We start from the raw sequence: 21,512 nt of genomic DNA on the forward strand, positions 1-21,512 counted from the left end.
ATGCTATATCTGCGGTGTGCTCCTGCAAAAGGTTATATGTGTGTGTAGGCCCAACTTCACACCACGAGAATAACTTAATGTGGGTATTAATAATTAAATCCATATATTCTGATCCATTCTGATCAAAAGAAATATGTGAATAATCACTCAAACTTTATGAGCAATCATCTCATGGAAGTCGTTTTCATAAATCACCTATTTTGGGGATCGTATTTCCCTAATTCTGCTGCATGCAGTTTGAGATATGAATACTGCATGTCAAAAAAAAAAAAACTACAGGAGATTTTATGTCAAATGATAATCAGGAACGCATTCACTGTCTGCAGTGTGATAAGAAAGGCGTTCAATCATGCCAGCAATATGTGAATGTCGTTATCTGAGAGCCATAGCCTTTCAATCCATATGTGGAATTGGCCACCTATGGATGCTGTCCTAGAATGAATATGCATGTCGATATTGATATCGCATTTGTAAACAGATAAGCGTCTCTCTCTCCCTCCCTGTGTCTCTGTTTGCATGTGTGCATATGTGTGTGTAGCCCAGTAAACATAAGGTGGTGCTGTCTTTAAGAGAGAGAGCCTCGGAGAAGGGGTGATGTAATGTGTTCTCAGACAATGATGTCATCGACTGAGACACGGCAAGGATTTAAAGTGACAAAGGCATTTTCACTGGCTCTGTTTAATTCTGCATCAGGACTTGTCAGAGAGCAGCAACTAAGCACCTGGGGGGGGATGGGGGGTCGGAGTGGGGTTGGGGGGGGGAGGGGGGGTGCATGGGTGTGGTGGTGGGGAGGGGGGGGGTCCATTGAAAAAAACAAAATATGTATGAAATGAGTGTTTTCACCCGCATATATAAAGCAGGAGTCATTGTATTGATGTAACATGTTTATTAATCGTGATATATGAGATAAAAAACACATTTGGTTACAGTGACATTAACGGGGTTACGTTGCCTTCCACGAGCAGCGATCATCTACAATTTCTGTGACGTATTAGATGCATGTTTTCGAGAGAAATGAAATAATACTTGTACTCAACCACACGTAAGGTATTTGGTGTTTACCATCAAGCGCAAGAACAATACCATGTGCGCACACATAGTTTTTATTTTCATGAAATATTCGTAAGACTTTCTTATTATATCTGTTTCAAACCGTGTATTATGAATAATGGAAATGTTGAAGTTTACCAAAGATTATGACTATTTCTGACATTCTATGTTCCCATTTGACCATTTCATATCCAAAATTAGGTCCAGATTCCGTCAATCATTTAAAGTTGTCTTCTTCAGGCATTTTCCTTTGCGATAAATCACTTAACTGTGTTCTTGTCCTTCCCACGTTCGCTCATTTAAGCTCCTTAAGCCGTCGCTGTTCTTGCCTCTACAAACTTGTCCTCAGTACTGTAACTCTTGCCTTCCCGAAAGAGGCACTCCGAATCACACCTCTGCCCTCGTACACAGAGCTGGACGGGGCGACGGCGTGATCCTTTCCACCTTCTCGGCCCGCCTCTTTGCTCTCCTCGCTTAAACTGCGGCATTTCTTTCTTCTTTCCTCCGCTCTCTCTTTGACCAGCTTCCTGTCTTCCGGCTCTTTCGCCCCACTTTGTTCTTCTCTTGTCTTTGCATATTCGTCATCCGGGGCCTGGTCAGGAGCAGCGTCCCTAGTTTCTCCAACTTCCAACCCTGAGCTGTCTTCACATTCCTTTTGAGGGATGTCTTTTGCTGGACTGGCTGAAGTACTTAATGTTGCTTCGTCCTCGGTTGAATTTTTTAGTTCATTACTAATTGAGAGACTATTGTCATTGACAAGGCTGGAATCCTTCCTCTCTTGGTTAGAAGATCTCCCATTGTTCTGGTCCACTTCGTCCGGTAGGGATTCAGTGATCTGCAGCTCTTCGTCTTCTGGCAACGTTTGGGCATTGGAATTCCCATCATTCTTTGTAATATCTGTGTCTGAAATACTAATGTCACATGCGATCTTGTAGAAGAGCGAATGGTTCTCTCTCATTTTCTCTAAGCTCTCGCTGACTGCAGTTGACATGTCGTTGGAATCCGTTGCGTCGTCAGTGCACGATCGTCGCTTCTCGATGCCGGGTATCTCCTCATTGCCCGAGTCCGTTCCAGGGATCTGCAAAGGTATGAACCCTTGCCACTGCTTGGTGGAGAGGAACCACTTGGCTCTCAGACCGGCGGAAGAAAACTCACTTTCATAATCATCAGCGGCAGGTTCTTCAAGCTTTTTCTCCTCCACGTCCTTGCAGTTTGTAAATCCCTTGCCTCCGTCTTTCTGGTAGACAGTCATAGACGAGATGTGATAGGGTGAAGCCGGACGTTTGACTTTAGCTTTGGCAACCCCCGTTCTTCCGCCGTGATCTTTATGTTGCGCTTTGTACCCACATTTGACTTGACTATTTGATTTTTTCCCGTGTCTGGCGCTTGCATCTTCATCCTGAGACGTTCCGCTAGACAGCTGAAGTTCTGCAGGACCTCTGATGTGATCACAGCTTCCATAGCACTCGTAGAATCTATGGTCTGGAAACAGGAACTGAAGTTAGCACATCTGTAATAACTAATGTCTAGCAACTTAAAGTTACAATCCATAACTTATTGAAATATGTACCTGATTTCATCCTTTGTTTTCTAGCGGTGTCAGGGGGCACCTGATGAACTTCTCTCTCCTCCCTCCTGATTGGCTGTTGATCGTGTGTGGTAGGACTCTGTCTGACTGCGCTGAGAAACAAAGCAGGCAGACAGATAGATAGAACAACCAATTTATGGATACTTTCATACTGTATACATAAGGTGCATATGCATATGTTTGAATGCAAAAATGACAACAAAAAACACCCCCACCTTCTTATGACTCTCTCCCGTATTCGTTCCACGCGACGGAGTTTGGCCTCTCGCTGCTCAGGGGTCAGACAGAGGTCAGGGTCCATGTCAGAGGGCAAGAGGGCTGATTTCCTATCATCCACCTGTTCAAGCAGTGTCACATTAGAAAGCAGCTCAAAAATAAGTCAAAATGATTCTGTAATTTTCGTTTCATTTGAATTCATTTGCATTTTGTAGGCTTTTATCGGAGGCCTAAGAAGGAGGTAGACATTGCATGGGTCTGATTAACTCCAAACATACTGTAAGTAGCGTCACTCTGTTTGAGAACATGCTGTACATTCCCTTTTCTGGGAATTGCAAAAACAGCAATATACTGTTTACAATATACTGTTTATACAGTTTGTTTCCTGTCCCAGCTCAGTTTGTTCCATGGGGTTTTGTTACCACGTTTCTACATTTTTGGGTTTAATAAGGTCAGAAAAAAAACAATATATCAAAAGACATGAAATTATTAGTATAATGATTTTTACACATCAGCAGTGGCATCTGTGGGACCTTAAACAATGAGGAAGCAAAGCCAATGCGAACAAAAATGTCAGAATTGCAGCCTTGCAGTGGTTTGCCTCTGCCGACAAGTCAAGTTGCAATTAACAGACTAGATTAGACATTTTTGTGAATTTGTCATAATTAGCGTATGAATTCTTGAGTTATTGGCAACAGCTTCTTTTTTTTTAGGTCACAAATTGGTGCCAAAATCTGTGAAAAATCCCCTCCGGGCGTTTCTGAGATATTGATGAATGAAACAAAATGATATCAACTATAACAGATTAGAAAATGTACTGTTTGCCATCATCTTCTTGGATAATCTTTCTGCTTTAATCAAGCCTTTCTTACCCTGACGTCCAAGCTCTCACTTCCATTTCCTACACCCGCTTGGTCTCGGACTCGATTACTTGAGGTCTCCGTGGGCTCCGCTCGGCTTGCTTCTGAGTGTGTCTCCCTCCTGGAGGACCTCAGTACTCCCTGATGGTGCTGCTTGTTTGTCTTTCTGACGAGCTGATCCTGGTGCATCTCTGCTGAGGAGCGTTTTTGATCAAGACCCTCCAGCAACAGGCGCCCGGGTGGCTTGTTCAACAGTTTTTGCTCGGCCAATCGTTGATGCACCTCAGGTGGGATCTGCTCAGGCAGTGGGCTGTCGAGCTCAGGTGGCGGATCCTCAACAGAAACCCGTCTGGCCACAAGAGAGGACGGCAACACAGCTGTAACAACTCGTGTCACCCTGAGAGGAAAGGGGGCCTGAGGAGGAACCAGGACAAGATTAGTAAATGTACGTCGGTATATACGTCGTGATTCAGTCGGTTATACTGATGAATCATTCGGCAGACCTCCTCTCTTGTCTCTGAACTTTGACATGGACCAGGTAAGGGGGGTTTCTTCCTATTAGTCAGCCTCTCCTGATTCCTCTTTATCCGCTCAATCTGCTCTTCTTCGCTCATCTTCATCTTCTAGGAAAGAAATAAAGTCATTTATGAACCCTTTATGCACCTCAGCACTATGCATGTAGAAAGGGTAAAGCGAGAACCATAATCCTTGTGTTTGAATATCAAAATAATGATTATTATTGCTGTGAGTTTGAGGTATAGTGCGTGTGTGTGTGTGAGAGAGAGAGAGAGAGAATGTGAGAAAGGGGGGTTGGGTGGCAAATGTGAGAAGACTGAGCTACTGCACTGAGACATGTGCCTCTGCCGCCCCCTCTTGCCAACAGCAGGCACTGCAACATGCCCTAATTGCAAGGAAGATGAGAGAATCAAAGAATTGGAATTTGGCTGTGATTGCAACGAGGACAAAAAATCTCCCTCGACCGCTTCTATATTCTGAGCATTTTGGATCACTTGGTGTACGTCCAGATGTCGTTCCAACCAGGGAACAGGGAACTATGAAGAATCACACCTTGGTTGATTGGTTCGTTGCATCTGGTGGGATCCACTTTGAACCGGATTCTAAGGATGAGATGGAAATACAGGAAAGAGGAGGAGAAGGGAAGAGAGGACGGGTGGGAGGAGAGTGAATATAGGAAATATGAGGGTGGAAGACAAAACAAATCTGGGCTCTGAAATAAAAAATCCTTTTGCATGAAACACCTATTAAAGATATGTCAGAAAAAATATGAATCTACAAGGCCAAATATCATTCTCTCTGTGTACATATATATCTGCACCAACCCAATGTGTCTTTCTGTGCTTTCACGTTAAGGAGGTCAGGCTGGCTGTTTCCTCTTCTCTGTGCAGGATCAACACTGTGGCTGTAGATTCCCTGAAACATAAGAAGGGGGAAACAATTTCAAACAGTTTTAACCTGATAATGTTTGTCATTGATAATGTCAATATTTCATACCTCATATGGTGACTCTGTCCAACCCTGATCCCTGCTCTGGAGACCCTCCTGTAGCTCCTGGGGTAACGGGGGGCGAAGTGGTGGCTCTTGTTCCACATCCTGCAGGGAGCATTGGATATGAAGATGGAGATGAAGATCAGATTGATGCATGCCTCGACGTATTTCAGACATATCACTCCTTAACATGATAGACAATTTAAACGTATAATATCTCGATGATAATTCTGGCTTGCAAATGCGAATCCTGACGTGCCAACGTCGTTTTTCACTGAGCAAAGTAGTCTAACGACAAACTCCAAAGAGGATAGCACATTATAAAGCCATCACATCCCAAATACACCTGTATGACTCAAAGATCTCAGCAGATGACAGCGGATTTAACCTTTGCGCCGAGTGGAAAACAAGTCCACGTTTGTTTGCGAGCAGAGAGAAAACATCAGAAGGAACAATGGACAGGAGTTGTACTGTACCATTGGCGGTCCACTGTGCAGCCTCTCTGTCGGAGAGCCAGGGGATCCGGGATGTGGAGACGTCGGCTGGAACACTGAGGGGGAGACAGGAAAGGTCACCGTGTTGACACTCTTCATCTATTGTCAGGTGCATAATCAAGATGAACCACCTTTAAAAATAAGTCCCACCCCAAAACATTACAACACCTTATTTTTGTCACCTGTTACGCCCTACAGGCACAATAATACAGTAGTTTGAGGGAGGGGTGCTGCCTACCAGGGAGCCTCTGTAGTCCCAGCAGGAAGCGGAAGTGATCCCTGTTGATCTTTAGTCCAGCTAGGATGTCCTCCATCATCCACAGCTCTCTCTGGGCCTGAGACTGGTCCTAATAAATAAATACAAAGAAACAAGATATTCTTAATGAAATATCTTGAGGCATAATGATCTGTTGGAAGACATTTGTCACTTTAAGGTCAGGGGCTAAAAACTACAAATACACACACACACACACACACACACACACACACACACACACACACACACACACACACACACACACACACACACACACACACACACACACACACACACACACATCACACTCAGTTTACCTGTGGCACTCCAAAGTTACAGATGTGCTGAAGGTGTGAACGGATAACCGACAGTTCGCTCTCCATCCTCTCGTATTGACTCCACACCCGCTCCATTTCCTGAAAGCATGTGTGAGTAAATCTGCTGTAGAATCCACACGTGTTGCATCCCTGTTCAAAGACTAATGACACAAGTTACTCATGCAGTGCCGTTGTTTGCCCTCTGTGCTAATAACACACCACTGATACATCACACATCCTGGCCCGGATTGTGACCAGCTCCTCCTGGAGCAAAGCCTTCTGGGTCAGCGCTTCTTCCTGAGCCCTGGGCCCGTGGCTTTTCCACTCCTCGAGCTGCAGTCTGGACACCTCTAATGCACAATGGACGCCGTCCTGAAACAGGGGGGGGGGATTCATTTTATTCTGAAACCAATCACAATGTACTGTTTGCTATTGATTATTTTAAATATCCTTAAATGAGTAGTACTCACCTTATCCATTTGGAGTTGGGCCAGTTCTACAGACAAAGACTGGAGCAGCTTGTCACACCCACATAACCTTGTCAACACCACCTGAAAAGCAAAAATCACAGGTCAGAAACATTTTCTAGATGATGAATCTGGTGACAGTTAAAAGTCATAGTGAATACTCACGTCTGCTTCACTTTCAAGAGGCCTGATTGGCGGCGGCTCCCTCGGGTCAGGCTTTGGTGCCTGAAAAATGCATCGAGGTTATTAAACAGAACTTTTTTAAATATTGCGTCTTCCCTTTCACCTTTTTATGGATGTGATTGAAAATAGATTTTACAAGATCATTTTTGAAATCCTTTTTTTCGTGACTACAGTTGTTTTATGTGGGTTAGTGCTTAAATGCTTCAGTGTTAAGCCTTTAAAAAAGAGCACAGGACAAGCTTCAACCCTCTGGGTGAGTCAAACGGAGGCCACAGCCATTGGCAATGAATTGGAAAGAAAATAAAAATACAATCGTTGTTTGGCACACAGCTGCTTCACGTAACACCCGACTCGCAGAGCATAATCATGGTCCTCAAAACGAGGAGAAACACTCATTTGTAACTCGAATTAAACAATGGGCACTATGTTATTTATTAGTCACAGATAAAATCAATATAGTAGAGCGACATGGACATAAAAGACAAACACTTGATGAAAAGGAGTCGGTTAGAGACAACACCAGACAAAATACCTTTAAAGAAGACATACATATACGAACGACACATCACAGGGTTTACAGTCGGACCACACGAGACACCACAGGAACACAGAGGGCAGCAACCAAGGCTGTACCATGGCCGGCGGTAGCACACAAACAGATAAATTGCTGCGGTGGTGGTGATGATGGTGGTGATGGTGGTGGTGGGGATTGTGTGCGGCTCTCGACGAGGGGGGCAAAGGGGGCAGTAAGTCTGCGTGCGCCCCCGTGGAGTAGCTCTGAAGGAAGAGACGGCACGTGGATAAGAACAGAGAATGCAATTTTTTGCAATAAAATGAGCACGGCCCGCTATGATGCCTCACGCTAGCCTGGATGTTTGGTGTCAATGCATTGTTCATTTCATAGTCACCTTTCCTAAAGGTCGTCTCCCACTCGATACGTGATGGACAGACCCATAGGTGGGTGTAGGCTGCAAACAATGACAAAGATAAGGTGTGAGATGTTTGGTGATACAGTATGTTAAAGGGCTACTCCAGCAAATATCGAGGGGACACACAAGAGAGAAATCATGATCAAATTAACCAGAGAATGGAGTATAGAACACCTTGCATAGGTTTTGCCACCTCTCCGTGACGGGTGTGCTCGGACCGGATTTGAACTCCAGCTTGGGCGAGGCGGGCGCGTAGTACAGGGTTTGTGGCGACATGTCATCGTGAGGTCGCATGTCAACCCTTCCCACTGGTGTGTGAGGTCGGGACCCCAGTTGACCCCTCGAGGTCAAAGAACCTGTTCCCATCATTTCTGCCTGTGTGGGTGGCGTGTTTCGGTCGGGCAGAGAGTCTCCCTCTTGGTGCGGAGCTCTTCTCCTGTTAAAATCAGAAGGGCTGGGTGTTCTGTTGGAAGAGAAAGCAGAACGGAAATAAATCCTGGGCTCTTTCATGGTGAAATAAACCCACCGGGATTTAAATGTGTGCCGTTCACACACAAAAGCGATTCGACAAACCTGCTGTTCCTCTGACGCACACTCTGCCTCCCCCTCGACGTCCCCGTCCTCCCGTAACTCGGTTCGCTCAGAGTCCTGCTGACGTGTTTGTGCGGACCCTCTCCATCGGAGGGGGGTTTAGGGAAGTCCACCGATTCACTGCTGCCCCCTATCTGTGTGAAATCCTGATAACTTGAGCAACGCCTGAAATGATCAGAAAAAAAATAAAAGGCTCAATTGTGAAAAATGTTATAATGTTGACCCTCGTGCCCACTGTGAACGTGCTGTACCTGTTCAGGGAGCTGTTTGGCTCCATTGCAGCAGACTGACTGAGGGCTCGGACCCAACCCAACATGTCCTCCTGAGTGTCGGCACTGAAGAAGTAAGAGCGCATTCCCTGGTGCACCACCTAGTTTTCCATAAATCATTCATTCGTCATTATCATTCCCTTCATAAAGGATCGATGGTCCACGACCAACGCATTGAATGAGGAACGGAAAGATGATACCTTGAAGGTGAACTTCCTGTTCTTGCATTCCCGCGGTGTACAGAACAGGATTCTGTAGCTCGGCAGTGGGATGCTGCCCAGCACAGACTCCTCTCTGCTGTCTGGCGGGGGACAGAAAAGAAGCGAACACACGATGAGGCGCACTGTTCTACAGTCAGAGCACATGAAAGGGTTTGGTACCAGACAAAGTGCAGGGCTAAAAGCTCACCTTTATAATAAAACAGGCAGAAGTTAGAGAGGACAAACCACCTCCTCTTCCAAAGCTTCAAACCAGCGCTGTCCTGCAGAAGGGAGATTCATTAGGATGCACTTAACTCACGCAATGATGAAGTTATACACTGTTACCATATTGGATAATGACCTTTTTGTTGAGCCATCCTCTGATGACTACAGGACAGTTGGGGTCCCTCTTGGCAGCCTGGCATCGTTTCCCAAATGCTTGCACCTTTCCATCGCTTTCCTGTTTCCCCGTAGAGAGGATAACATATGAGTACGCTTTAACCGTGTCACATTGAGACGTCCATTTAGGTTAGAGAATGCAAACTGTAGGCGAACCTTTATGACAGGAAAGTAGGAGATGGTGGCCACACTGGATGTTTGGCTGACTCTGTCCTGGTCGTCCATTCTGCAGTGGAAACACAAACATAATATTTCTATTCCTCATAAAAAAAGATGAGGTGATTACAAGAGGATTGTGGTCACAAATGTTAGTGAGAAACGTCAGAGCTGGATGCAAATGTCAAATTACAAGCCTTGTCAAGCCTTACATGTGTTTATGTGTTATATGTTTCATATACAGGCGTGTATTGCTTCATTCAAGGTCGTATAAAAAAGATATTGTACACCAAAACACACAAAATATCTAAATTGTAATCGATTTTTCAAGGAAAGTTCAATCAAGAAAATAAATCACATAATAAAAAGACACACACATGTAAAGTTGAGCACCACCCGGCTTCCTAAATGCCACGAATACACACACGTTACGTGACCAGTGAGCAACACTCATGCCTCCATGGAAGCTCTGCTAACACATTTGAATGAAGCGGGTTCTCATGAGGACATGAGGCCTTACCAACACAATCTGAGCCAGAGTCTCCCTCTGTAGAAGCAGTCAGTCACATATGCCACATTCCCGTATAGTTGAGATTTTTTTCCCCCCGCGGTCAACTGTTCATCCTCTCGGAGACTTGGTGTTGTGCTCTCCCACTTGCAGCAAAAGACTCTCCCACAATTCTATTCTGAGCCACAACAGTCGCCGTGGTGCGCATCCCCACCACGAAAACTGACAGGTGACAGCTGCATCGCCGTGGTAGCAGGGAGGGGCCCTGGGACTGTGTGGAAACCAATCTGGCAGCAGGGGACGGGCCGGTATGAGAGGTTTTGGAATGTGTGCAGAACTGCAGCGTTGGACTGCCGAGGACAAGAAACCAAAATAAAAGAGCGTGGAGCCGTGGGAGTAAAGTGGCCTGTTGCAGACAAATGTGTAGGGTGGGGTTTGCTATGTCGCAGGTCTGTGTGCTTCCGTAGAGTCGTGTCGTTCATGTGACAGCATGTTTCTCGCACCTGCATAACAACCCAGTACCCATTTTTATAGAATAAAGCAGTTATTACTTAGTTATTACTGTGTATGTCTTAGATTTCAATTGTTGTTTTGAACACAATGCATTTTTTCATTTTTATTTAATTTAATTTTCTATATTAGAAGACTCCATGAGTTTATGCATTTGCTGAATTTGCCTTTTTCTGAAAACTATTAATATTATTTCACTTTTAAAAGCTTTCTGTACGTCACGGTAAACTGTATAGTTATCGTTGACCCCGCCATGAACAAAAGCGCTAACCTACAGATGAACTTGGAGATAAAAAAATCCATGAGAACTATCTCACACCGAGCTTTCACAAGCACTCGTGGGCGACCCAGAGGTTTGACATGGTTTAGCCACCGCAGTCTATGTTGTTATCAACCGCAGTCCTCTACAAGTACAGAGCAAGTGAGAGAAAACAATCAGGTCTTTGTCAGAGATCAGAGCGGAGATGAACAACCTCATAGCCGCCGGGGGGTTACGTGGGTGTTGTGAAATATTTGGAAAATCTCCGTCCTAATCAGCGGGGGTCACTTGCTCGGGGAGGAGAAGACTTGAAATGCTAAAGAGGGATGGATGCGGAGGACAAACGGTGGGTCTGTGCACCACACAGAGTGTGCTTTGTGGCGCCCGAGGACCCTGTAGCATCATGTGAAGTTGGACACAATGCATGTTGAATGAAAAGTCCTCCCTCTCCATCAACAAAAACATTTGCATGTCTCCTACATTCTCATGTATATTAATGTCACCGATATCATCACTATGGATTTAGGCTTTGATAAGGAAAGTGATGACTGTGAGAGGAGATTGAGAATACTGGATTATTTCATTTGGCGTTACACAGTCACGTTGGGCTATAGGAGGCATAACAGTAGCTGGGTAAATACAGCGGGGATATCACAGCCTGGCAAAGCTGAGAAAAAAAGCCCCCCAGTGGGCCTGCAATAATTCAGATAACACATCACAGCGCTGCTTCACAATACTCTGTTAATATTACTGTTAAGTTACAGCAGTAGTCATCTTTTTTTTGTCCAATGTACAACAAAGGGTAAACTTCAAATCAATGGAAACACAGGATTAATGAAGCAATACTCAAACATATCACCGTAGCAGTAGCTGTTCAAATAACATAAATCATAATAAAGATGCCATATTGCTGTACCTGACTAATTTTGCCCGCCTGCTGGCTACATCAAGCTCCATCACTTGGCACTCTTCCTCACAGCATCTCCTCAGGGTTCCTGGCTAAAAGCTCCTGTTGCCCCAAACAGCGTCAACCTTCTCCTGCTGCACTCTGCTGCATGTGTGAACCTCCCCGTCTTCTCACTCCGTCCCTCCGCTGGTCCGGTGATCTACCTACGCTGGCTGTTAACACTCTTCTGTCCTCTAACAGTGCACTCCTTGTGAGCCCCTTCTCCCCCCCCCCCCCCCCTCTTTCTTCTTCCTCTTCAATGTCCCTCCCTCTCACCCTGCCCTTGACAGTCACTCTGTCTTTTGCCAAGTGTGGGTTTGTGACTCAGGAATTCATGAAAAAACAAAACAGCTGTTCTTCCATTCTTCTTCTCTGCCCCTTTGCATTCGATGGATGTCATTGCTCGGGCCATTTGGATCCAACTTAACACGATTGATGAATGATGAAAGGTGATGAAGATGATGAAAGGATAACCATTCGGAGGATGAAGGTGTAACCATCTCCAGGTCAGTCCATCTTGCACTTTTGAGTGCAATAACCATAAACATAAATATTCAGTTAACTGCAATTGAAGTTTGCCGACGTATAGCAAAACAAATGCAACATTTACATATGAAAACTAAACATAGGGCCCTTTAAACCCGATAAATTTGCCCGAGTGAGTAATCCTCGTACTCTGGTGCTTACTTAACTTTTACCTCAGCTGCCATAAACGTCATGCAGAAGATGGCCTCCCTGAAGAAACCGACCGTGGAGAAGTTAACAAAACCAATCGATTGGTGAGTATGGTCATGATGTCTCAACCTAAAGAAGCCTGATGAAGAGGAGGATGAAAAAGCTGATGATGATGACAACTGCTCTGATGGTGTTAGCAAAGATTCTGGCTAAAACTCCAGGACTATCCTCCCGTTCCTACTGACTGACTAATGCTCTCTGGTCCTGTTGGTGGGCCAGCTGATCCAGCATCAGGAGCTTCCTCCAACATCCTGAAGAAGGTCCATCCTCAGTCTCTCCAAGGCCAGAAGAGTCCGCTCTCCCAGCCTTAGGACAGGAGACACTGGACAGGTCCTTTTGCAGGATCTTTTAAAGTCTGGGTCTTGCCGGGCCACTAAGACCACAAGTAGCCTTCGCATCTTGCATCAGGGCCTATTTGTCTGGTGGCGTGATTGTCCCTTTGTCATCTTGAGGGCTGGCAAAGACACAAGTAGCCTTCCATCGTGTCTGATGACTTAAGTAGCAGCTGATGGGCCAAGTCAACAATTAATGCCATCATTAACATTAAGGTCCTGAAAATTTGAATGTGTTATACTTCATACTTACAGGATTATTTCACACTGGTATACTGTGTCTTCATGGGGTGTAGGTGGCCATACCAGACAAAGAAAGGCAATACTCGATGACTGCATTAACTCCTCAAAGGCTTTATCTCTCTTAACAGTAATTCAAAGATTGTTGTTGCGGTTTTTAATTTGGTGTAGGTGACTGTAACAGACAGGTATAAATATATATAATAATATATATTCAAAATAACTGATAGCATTTCAATATCAGATAGTATCCTACTGTCTCAAAATATGTTGGTCTAGACATTAAATATTCCCAAAATTAGACAGCATTTGCCCAGATGGTGTAGGCTCTTATTTATTTATTTCTGCTGCACTGAGTCAGCGTCTTGTGGAGTTGTACTTCAAATATGCTCAAGATGGAAACTGAAGTGCCTGGGATTGCACGCCGTACAGGAGAAAGACTATGCTTCACTAATCCAGCTGCAAAGGAAACAGGTGTACGGTGCTTTAAGGTGAGAAGAGGGCAAGGCCTTTTAGTCATGAATAACATCAAAAAGCCTAGACGGAGAGGGAATCTCTCAAAGGAAGAGAGAGAGCTGACGCTCGGCAGCGGGGCCACTACAGATGCCTCGGGAGAGCTGGCTTTGCTGTACAACAGGAAGATATGAAAGGCATTTTTAGAGCTATGATAAGAACAAGGAGATAAAGTCTAAATATACTCACACAGGAAAAGCAGCCTAAAGGCCTGACTGGTCGGTGGGAACCATATTCATGCTAATGTTCAACCCAAACAACTGTGACGACAGCACAAAACTCTCAAGTAGCAACCATGCAATCTCATAATAAGTATCCCACTAGTGTTCAGGGCATTTGGTTTTGACCAGAAAGGTAGTGACCTCGGGTCTCACAGGGGACAAATCAGTCTGCCTCTAGATATTTATGGCCCGCCCCTTTTAGCATACCACACAGTCAGCCCTGTTGACTGACAGCTGTGAGGCGACTCATCCTCTCCTGTCACCCACGGAACAACCAGTGGGGGGCACTCATTCAGGGAGTGGGGACAGTGGTGGCAAGGATCATGGGAAATGTGGTTCTTGACAAAAGACAGTTAGCTGGAGTCCACATTCAATAATATATAAAAACATTGATGAATTAAATCACAAATAAATGAAGTGAACTCTTTAAATGAATCAAAATTCAAAATTCCGTAAATATAATTTAATAATATAAAAATATACCAATTATGAAATATTCTATGAATTTTCATTACAGTCCACCATTAGGTCATAAACCTCTACAGAATATAATGAAATATAATGCAATATTATTGAAATGATAAATTATTTAAGATTCAGAAAATTCATGATGCATGTCTTCATCTTGTAATAACGTCACCTATGAAGGAAAACAACATAGTAAAGTAGATATCAGCAGTCTTTTGTTGTGTACACACAACAACAATCCAGCAGGGAGCGCTGTTGAATCGTTTTCTACATCACTTCAAGCTTCTACTGGCAGATTAACAAAAAAAATATTCAAATCAATAAGTAATGTAGGTATAAAATGCAGCTAATATACACAGACATTCTTTTTGATGTTACAGGACAACTGATTTATAGCAGAAGTGAATACAGAAGTCAGTGCGAACACGTCAAGCTTGTAATGAATCACTTTCAACGGAAGATGATGCTGTTGTCTTCAGTAATGAATCTTGAAAAAGACACATTTGCAGAGGTTGAAGACGATTTGTTAATGAAGTGCATGTAGTAATATCACAATCTGAAAATACTCCTTTACATATTAAGGTCCTGGCTCCAAGTACAGAAGTATATGGATTGTAAGAAAAGCATAACAATTTAAAATAATAATGACATGGATTTTACTATATAGTCAGTCATTTATAATTGGATCAATGTGACTGATTCATTTAATTTGAATGTTTTGGGTGCCATTTTCAGTTGAATTACTTTATATATTCTGCTGCAGTACAGTTAACAACAGATTGTGTGTAACCTGTCAAGTTAATGTAGTACAATATCCTTAAAAATACTATGCCTTGAATTTGTACTTGATTAAATGTTCTTGTTATGTACATAAAAATACAGAAACAATAAACCAATGAGTTATTCCAGAATCCACTAGTGTATTAGTGTTTCTTAATATTGTCTTAATGGATTAAAGGCTCACTGTCCTAATGTGATTGTTTTTAAAATGTTAAACATACAGTTTGTATTAAACGTATATTTTAAAAAAACAATATAGTGAACCATATGATTCATAATGTATGAGCAAATCTGAAGTTTATGTTTGAGATTAAATATGAAGACGCAATGACCAAATGGTTTGATGTATAACACTCTATAATTTAATGATTTTACTCATGAAGAAAGCTGGTACAAATTAAATCAAATCACCCATTGAATTGAAACAGTCACACTTTTAGTGTCAACGTGTTCTTTTTTTATACAAGCAGTTTTATTTTGGTGGTGTCAAAAACCACAGGCAGTTATAACAGCAGACCATGAACAGACGGTGACCCAGTATCCCGGTGTAATGTACAGTGGCACCACATGTCTGAGACTGACATCTGTAATTACATGCAGGACAGATGACAGAAACAGAGAAGGTGAATGAGAGTGATTTGTCAGTGTGTGTATATATATACAGTATGTGTGTGTGTATGTGTATGTATATTTGTGTGTTGTGTAGGCTACACACAGAAAAGGATAGAGGGCAACATGTAACTGATGCTCCCACCAGGCAATGTTGGACTGTAGACAGATTGAACGCGGGCCAGTAGCAACATGACAGTAAATCTGCCGGGACCAATAGTTTCAGGATAAATGAGAGCTGCATATTATCGATGGGTGGTGTTGCACCAGATGGGAATAATAGCATGGGAGCACGTCCAGTAAAAGTAATTTAGAACCAGCTACCGAACAGGACTCACTGAGCTGCTCCACAAGTGTTGCAAATGTCATTAATGTGTCATAAATTCTGGAAAAACAAATGAAAAATAGAGTTTTATCATTAAATGCTGCTGAATTACACATTATACACTTTGTGTCCATCACATTCAAATGCTGAGGCATCGTACAGAAAAGATATTTCTCTGCTGTAGAACTTTATTTTTTGATGTCCTGGTATTCAGGGTACATATTGTGTGGTAAGCAGTGCAGCATGAAATGTGGGACATGCTCTCCCTGCCAGCTATATGTGTCACTTATATAGGATGCAACACTCTGCTCACGAAGCCAGCTTAGAGTTACACTCTCGCATGAGCTAATTCAGATACATCGCATCCAGATACAAACATGTAGGGCACTGGGGTCTGGGTGTGGTTATTCTGGGATCAATGGGGTCTCCACTTGTGTTTTCCTTGGTCCATGATTTGATGCTTGTACCTGTCATGTGGTTTGACACGCAAACAGCCATAAATTCTCACTCATACCCATCCAAGGAATCTATGATCACATGTGTGTGTGTGTGTGTGTGTGTGTGTGTGTGTGTGTGTGTGTGTGTGTGTGTGTGTGTGTGTGTGTGTGTCGACAACCTCTGTCAAGTATCCCATTGGGCATTCACACTCAGTGGCTATATTGAACAATACCATTCATGGCCAAAATGGGGGAACAGCTATTCCCTTTTATAAAAATGTTTGTATTTATTATATGTCCCTCCCCCCTGCAAATCTGGTTTAATAGGCCCCTGTCCAGACTAATGTCTTAGACCACAATCAGTCTGCAGGAGGAGAGAGATTTCTCATTTGCATCTAACAATACATGTACACAGTTATTGTACCCATTTCTTTTTTAAGTAGCTTGAATAAATGAATAAAAACGTGTGGTGTGGTCTGAAACGACTATACGACGACATATGTAGGGGAAAAAAAAACGGAGCCGAAAGAGGTGGGCAATATTCAGAGAAAAAAAGTTGCAGTGTAGCAAGTAGCTACAGTTTTTTTTTTATCCTAAAGTGGCCCTAATATATTGTCATAAACAATTAACTTTTCATGCAACACTTTCAGAAATATGGCTTAAAATCATTGTAAAATACTAGCTGAGCTTTATCTACGTAACACAATTAAGTTGACTTTACTTGCAAATTCATTTTATAACACAAAAAAATTCATAGTAGTCTTACTTGATCCACGAGATCAAGAAGGTTATTTTTATCCGTGTTCGACTGACTTATGCATGAGGGATCATGTGTCTCTATGCATGTCCTTTATATTTTCACGTTGTCTCATGCCCATAATTACTGGACTTGACCTTCATTGTGGAGTAATTGACAGAAACAACAGTCATTAAAAGTGCAGTAAATACTGGTTTCCATTGCAGTGGTTCACCACCCTTCCACGAGTGTGAAAGTTGTGTGTTTGACCGTGTGCCCCACATTTAGGTCCTGTAAAGCTCATGCTTGAGGTGTGAAGGCAGCAGAAGTGGAGGCCCACCTGTCAGAGTCGGCATGTGATCTTGAGGCTGGAGCTTCTCACATATCAAAGTGAGCTCCTTTAGTCTAGAGGGGGCGAGTTTAACTCCCCAGAAGGGATGAGCAACATATTCTGGTTGAATGCAATCAGTTTGAGTTGCAGACAGGCAAAATGAGAAGCCATAGACGAGGTCAAGCACCTGTTTTCCATTTGAAATGGTCATCTGTGGGACATTTGCATGAAATTCACTGAATGTTGACGCTTTCGTCTCTAAAATTGCAAATTCAGGTATTCAACTTAGAGAATGGTGACAAATCTTTGCAGTCTTAAATCATACATGAAATCCTTTGTATGGAACCAACTGAATCAGCATGGAGACTATGTTATGTATATTTTCTATGATGTTTTTAGATATTTTCTTTCGATTGTTTGTATTGTACCGTATTGTGAAATGCAGTAAAACCAAGGAGAAGCACATTTAGATAAAAAAGTAATGGTATGCATGCATTGATTTAAAGAAATATATTCTTTATTTCAGATTTGATGAAGTCACAATAAACTCGGCATTCATATATATCGTATTCAAATCATACACATCTAATCTGATTGCAATAAAACCAGACTCACGTTCAACAGTTAAGGAGTATCAGACGAAAAGTAGTACAGAAAAATAGAAGCATATTTCTCAAAATAGATTAAATGTAACTAAAAACTGTTTTCGGTATTGAATAAGAATGACAGGAATATGTACCACACTAAACACTCACAACCTATTGACATCAACACAGATTTGATTTCTCCCTCATTCTTGTTTGGTCAGTATCGTGCAGGAAGATTGAATTCCCATCCAGAAACCGGGAAGAATCTTTTTCTCAAGAGTGGTCTTAATGTTTTGCAACAGCCTGACCTCCCTCTCCGCCCCATCTCCGCTCACAACATAAAAGTTGATAATCCCCGCTGGCTGGTCGATGTAAACTCCAATCGTGGAGCTGTATGGGATATCGTGTATGTCTTTGTCGACACCGTTGAACCAGATCTGGTAACACGTTCCCGACCAACACAGACCCCAGGACTCCTCGTTTTCTCCGAGGCCGCTAGGCCCGGCGTTCGCCCTCCTTCCCGCTCCTTCATAGGTGGCTCCGATTACCACCCATCCCGAGTACTCCACCTCCCAGTAAGCCCTTGTGTTCCAAATGCCCTCTTTGCACACCACCTTTGGAGAAATATTAAAACGGAAGACAAATGAAAATTGTTTCTTTGCAAGCCTGTAACTGTATTTGTGTTCTGTGCTGATTTACCTGCGGAGAGTACTCGTATCTCTCAGGTCGATCCAGGACAGGACAAACCTCCTCGGTCCTACGGGACACCGTAGACCCACCGTCGGAGATCCATAGCATCTTGTTGGCCGTCTTATCATCCAGAGACAACTGCATCCAGTCTACAGCAGAACATAACGCAATTAAATCCTGATATATTGCTGAGAATTAAACAATTTAAGGGACCTCAAAGAATCTGCTCGTACACTTCATGAGCTCGGATCTGCGTTTTGGCTCTGGGATGTCCGGCACGTACACGGAAACTTTTTCTGTAAGGAGAGGAAATTGACTTAAATACAAACTAATGCTCACGACATGAAGAATATGAATGCATCAATCGAGTCCATTACCTGCATTTGTCTTCTCCTTCTTCTTTGATTTCATTTTCTTCCCTGAAAGGTTAAAGGTTAAAAGGTTAAATTGCGAGGATGTGAATAGACGCATGAAAACACTCTAGAAGGTGACATGAAACTCTAAACTTTTTTTAGAATCATGTTGGGATTTCTCAAAGAGTATGGAATATAAGGTGCACAGAAACTTTAGAGACCAATTATAATATAACTGACGCTTTGCAAGTCTGACAACTGTAGTCTACTATTGGTTCTGAGTCATTTTCATTTGTGTATATTTGTATTTGTCATTAAGATCCCTGCAGTGGCAGAAGGTATAACCATCCCTTATATTCTAGTTCTTTGATGATTGAGTTTTAACTCTAAATATCATACTGAACATCTATTCTGGACACCAATGCAAACTTATTGTATTCAAAGGACAGAAATGATGCAGCACTCACACGTATGTGTCGGCGACGATGTAAATAGAAGAGAACAAAACACATTTTACCTGCTTTCTTGGTCTCTGAGAGGTTTATTGCAGAATTGGGCCTTGCAAGCATCTTGAGGTGTTGCTGATAATCCATGTCCAGAAGCTTCAAACTGCTTTTCATTCATCCAAAAGTAAAAGTGCAGTGTTTTTGTCATCCACTTGGCTTTTATACCCTCAGTAAAGATGACGTAGAGGGGCCTCGGGAAGTGTTTGAAAGAGGAGTTGAGGTCAGGTGGACGGTTGCTCGGCAGCGGGGTCAAGTGGGTGTGCGCACTTGACTTTGACTTATGGATATAAGAGAGGCAAGCAGACATTTGACACCCGGGAAAGTGTAGGAGTCAGTTCAGAAAAGCAAGATGGTTGAGAACATGAGCGAAAGCAAGATCGGAAACTGTTGTCAACACGGGTGGAAGGGGGCCCACGTAAATGAAGGCACCGCAGTCCAACTAGTCACCATAGGTTATAGTATGTGACCGACCCGCGGCCCAAGTAATCCATCGATGTTGAGAGTCAGAGTTAACAGGCCCTGCATCAAGAGTGTCAGGATTTGTTTGTTTTTGTCAATTCCAATTTGACGTCGACTGTCTACGTAGAATGCTAAAAGGTCACTTCAAGGGCCTGGAAAAGTGAGCTCCCACACCACGATAAACATCACTCTATAGGCCCTTCACAGCAGCCATTTTAACATGTGTGATAAAGATGAAATATGGTCCCATCATTGCAGGGAGCCAGCGCATGTCATGCACATGTGCCGGCTCATTTTACATGTCTTTTCCCTGCAAATGGCAGCTGTGAAACTGGTCTATTATCGGTATACAGTGTTGGGCAAGTTACTTCAAAAGCGTAATGCATTATTTATTACTTGTTACTGTCATTTCAAAGTAATTAGTTACATTACAATATTACTGTCTTTGAATTGTAAGGCATTACACTACTTTTACATTACTTTTGCATTACTTTTCGCCAAAATAAAAGGAAATATGGATTTTTGTTCTCAATAGATCTTCTTGTGTTCAATGCAGCTCATTACACAGCAGGAGGTGATGTTTTTCGCTTCAAAATAAAAGAACGAAAAACGGAAAATGACTCATATCCCGTTATTCGTAAAAACGGAAAACGAGAAACGGAAAACGACTCGTTAACTGATATTAGATATTGTGTTCATGAATGGGATTCGGGGATGAAATAACAGGGCCATTTTTTATGAGGGGCCGTCTGGGACATAATTCAGAATTACCTCTCACACACACATGTGAAATGCTCTCGTATACACTACTGAAACACTCTCACATAAACAACTAAAAAAGTATTTGCTCACACACACTACTGAAACGCTCTCACACACACTACTGAAACGCTCTCACACACATTACTGAAACGCTCTCATACACACTACTAAAACGCTCTCATACATACAAGTAAAAAGCTCTCACACACTACTAAAACGCTCTCATACATACAAGTAAAAAGCTCTCACACACACTACTAAAACGCTCTCATACATACAAGTAAAACTCTCTCACACACACTACTAAAACGCTCTCACACACACTATTGAAACGCTCTCATACACACTACTAAAACGCTCTCACACACACTACTAAAACGCTCTCATACATACAATTAAAACGCTCTCACACACACTACTAAAACGCTCTCACACACACTACTAAAACACTCTCATACACACTACTAAAACGCTCTCACACACACCCTCATAATTTTTCATTTCAGATTTGCCGTACGTCTTTTTTAATGACCCGGAAGGCACTTTGTTATGCTGCGAAATTACCTGAAAGCCTACCTGAGACATTTAGGGGAGCTCTAAAACACTGTTCATTAACGCTCTGACAGCGTCTGACGCTCACGTTTTGAAGTAAACCTACTGTTTTAAACACGCACCAAAAGCGTTATGACGCGGACATAAAAGCGGTTCAAAACCGACGGGGAGA

General features: G+C 42.9%; 2 protein-coding genes across 4 annotated transcripts; both read right to left on the minus strand.

The window, feature by feature from the left end:
• Positions 1-886: 886 nt before the first annotated feature.
• Positions 887-11,898, minus strand: plekha4 (pleckstrin homology domain containing A4). The gene is made up of 24 exons (XM_084002240.1): positions 11,675-11,898; positions 9,482-9,551; positions 9,288-9,386; positions 9,135-9,207; positions 8,927-9,027; positions 8,709-8,827; positions 8,440-8,622; positions 8,041-8,329; positions 7,846-7,905; positions 7,571-7,714; positions 6,920-6,979; positions 6,758-6,838; positions 6,507-6,659; positions 6,288-6,386; positions 5,953-6,061; positions 5,697-5,770; positions 5,227-5,325; positions 5,055-5,145; positions 4,783-4,832; positions 4,218-4,337; positions 3,727-4,128; positions 2,854-2,975; positions 2,621-2,730; positions 887-2,532 (listed from the first exon to the last, which is right to left on the minus strand). The coding sequence occupies exons 1-24, from the start codon at positions 11,713-11,715 to the stop codon at positions 1,382-1,384; spliced, it is 3,900 nt and encodes a 1,299-aa protein (XP_083858366.1). The 5' UTR covers positions 11,716-11,898; the 3' UTR covers positions 887-1,381.
• A 6,055-nt stretch (positions 11,899-17,953) lies between these two features.
• On the minus strand, positions 17,954-19,728 carry LOC311032747 (stonustoxin subunit beta-like). Of its 3 annotated transcripts, XM_084039744.1 has the most exons (5): positions 19,579-19,710; positions 19,086-19,127; positions 18,942-19,004; positions 18,718-18,857; positions 17,954-18,632 (listed from the first exon to the last, which is right to left on the minus strand). In XM_084039744.1, exons 1-5 carry the CDS (start codon positions 19,679-19,681, stop codon positions 18,222-18,224), a joined length of 759 nt encoding a protein of 252 aa, XP_083895870.1. In that variant the 5' UTR covers positions 19,682-19,710; the 3' UTR covers positions 17,954-18,221. The 3 variants fall into 3 exon arrangements, with proteins under 3 accessions (XP_083895870.1, XP_083895871.1, XP_083895872.1); XM_084039745.1 differs by lacking the exon at positions 19,086-19,127; XM_084039746.1 differs by lacking the exons at positions 18,942-19,004; positions 19,086-19,127 and having other exon boundaries at positions 19,579-19,728.
• Positions 19,729-21,512: the final 1,784 nt, after the last annotated feature.

This window comes from Eutrigla gurnardus (genome assembly GCF_963514095.1).
Source record: "Eutrigla gurnardus genome assembly, chromosome: 22".
Taxonomy (NCBI): domain Eukaryota; kingdom Metazoa; phylum Chordata; class Actinopteri; order Perciformes; family Triglidae; genus Eutrigla; species Eutrigla gurnardus.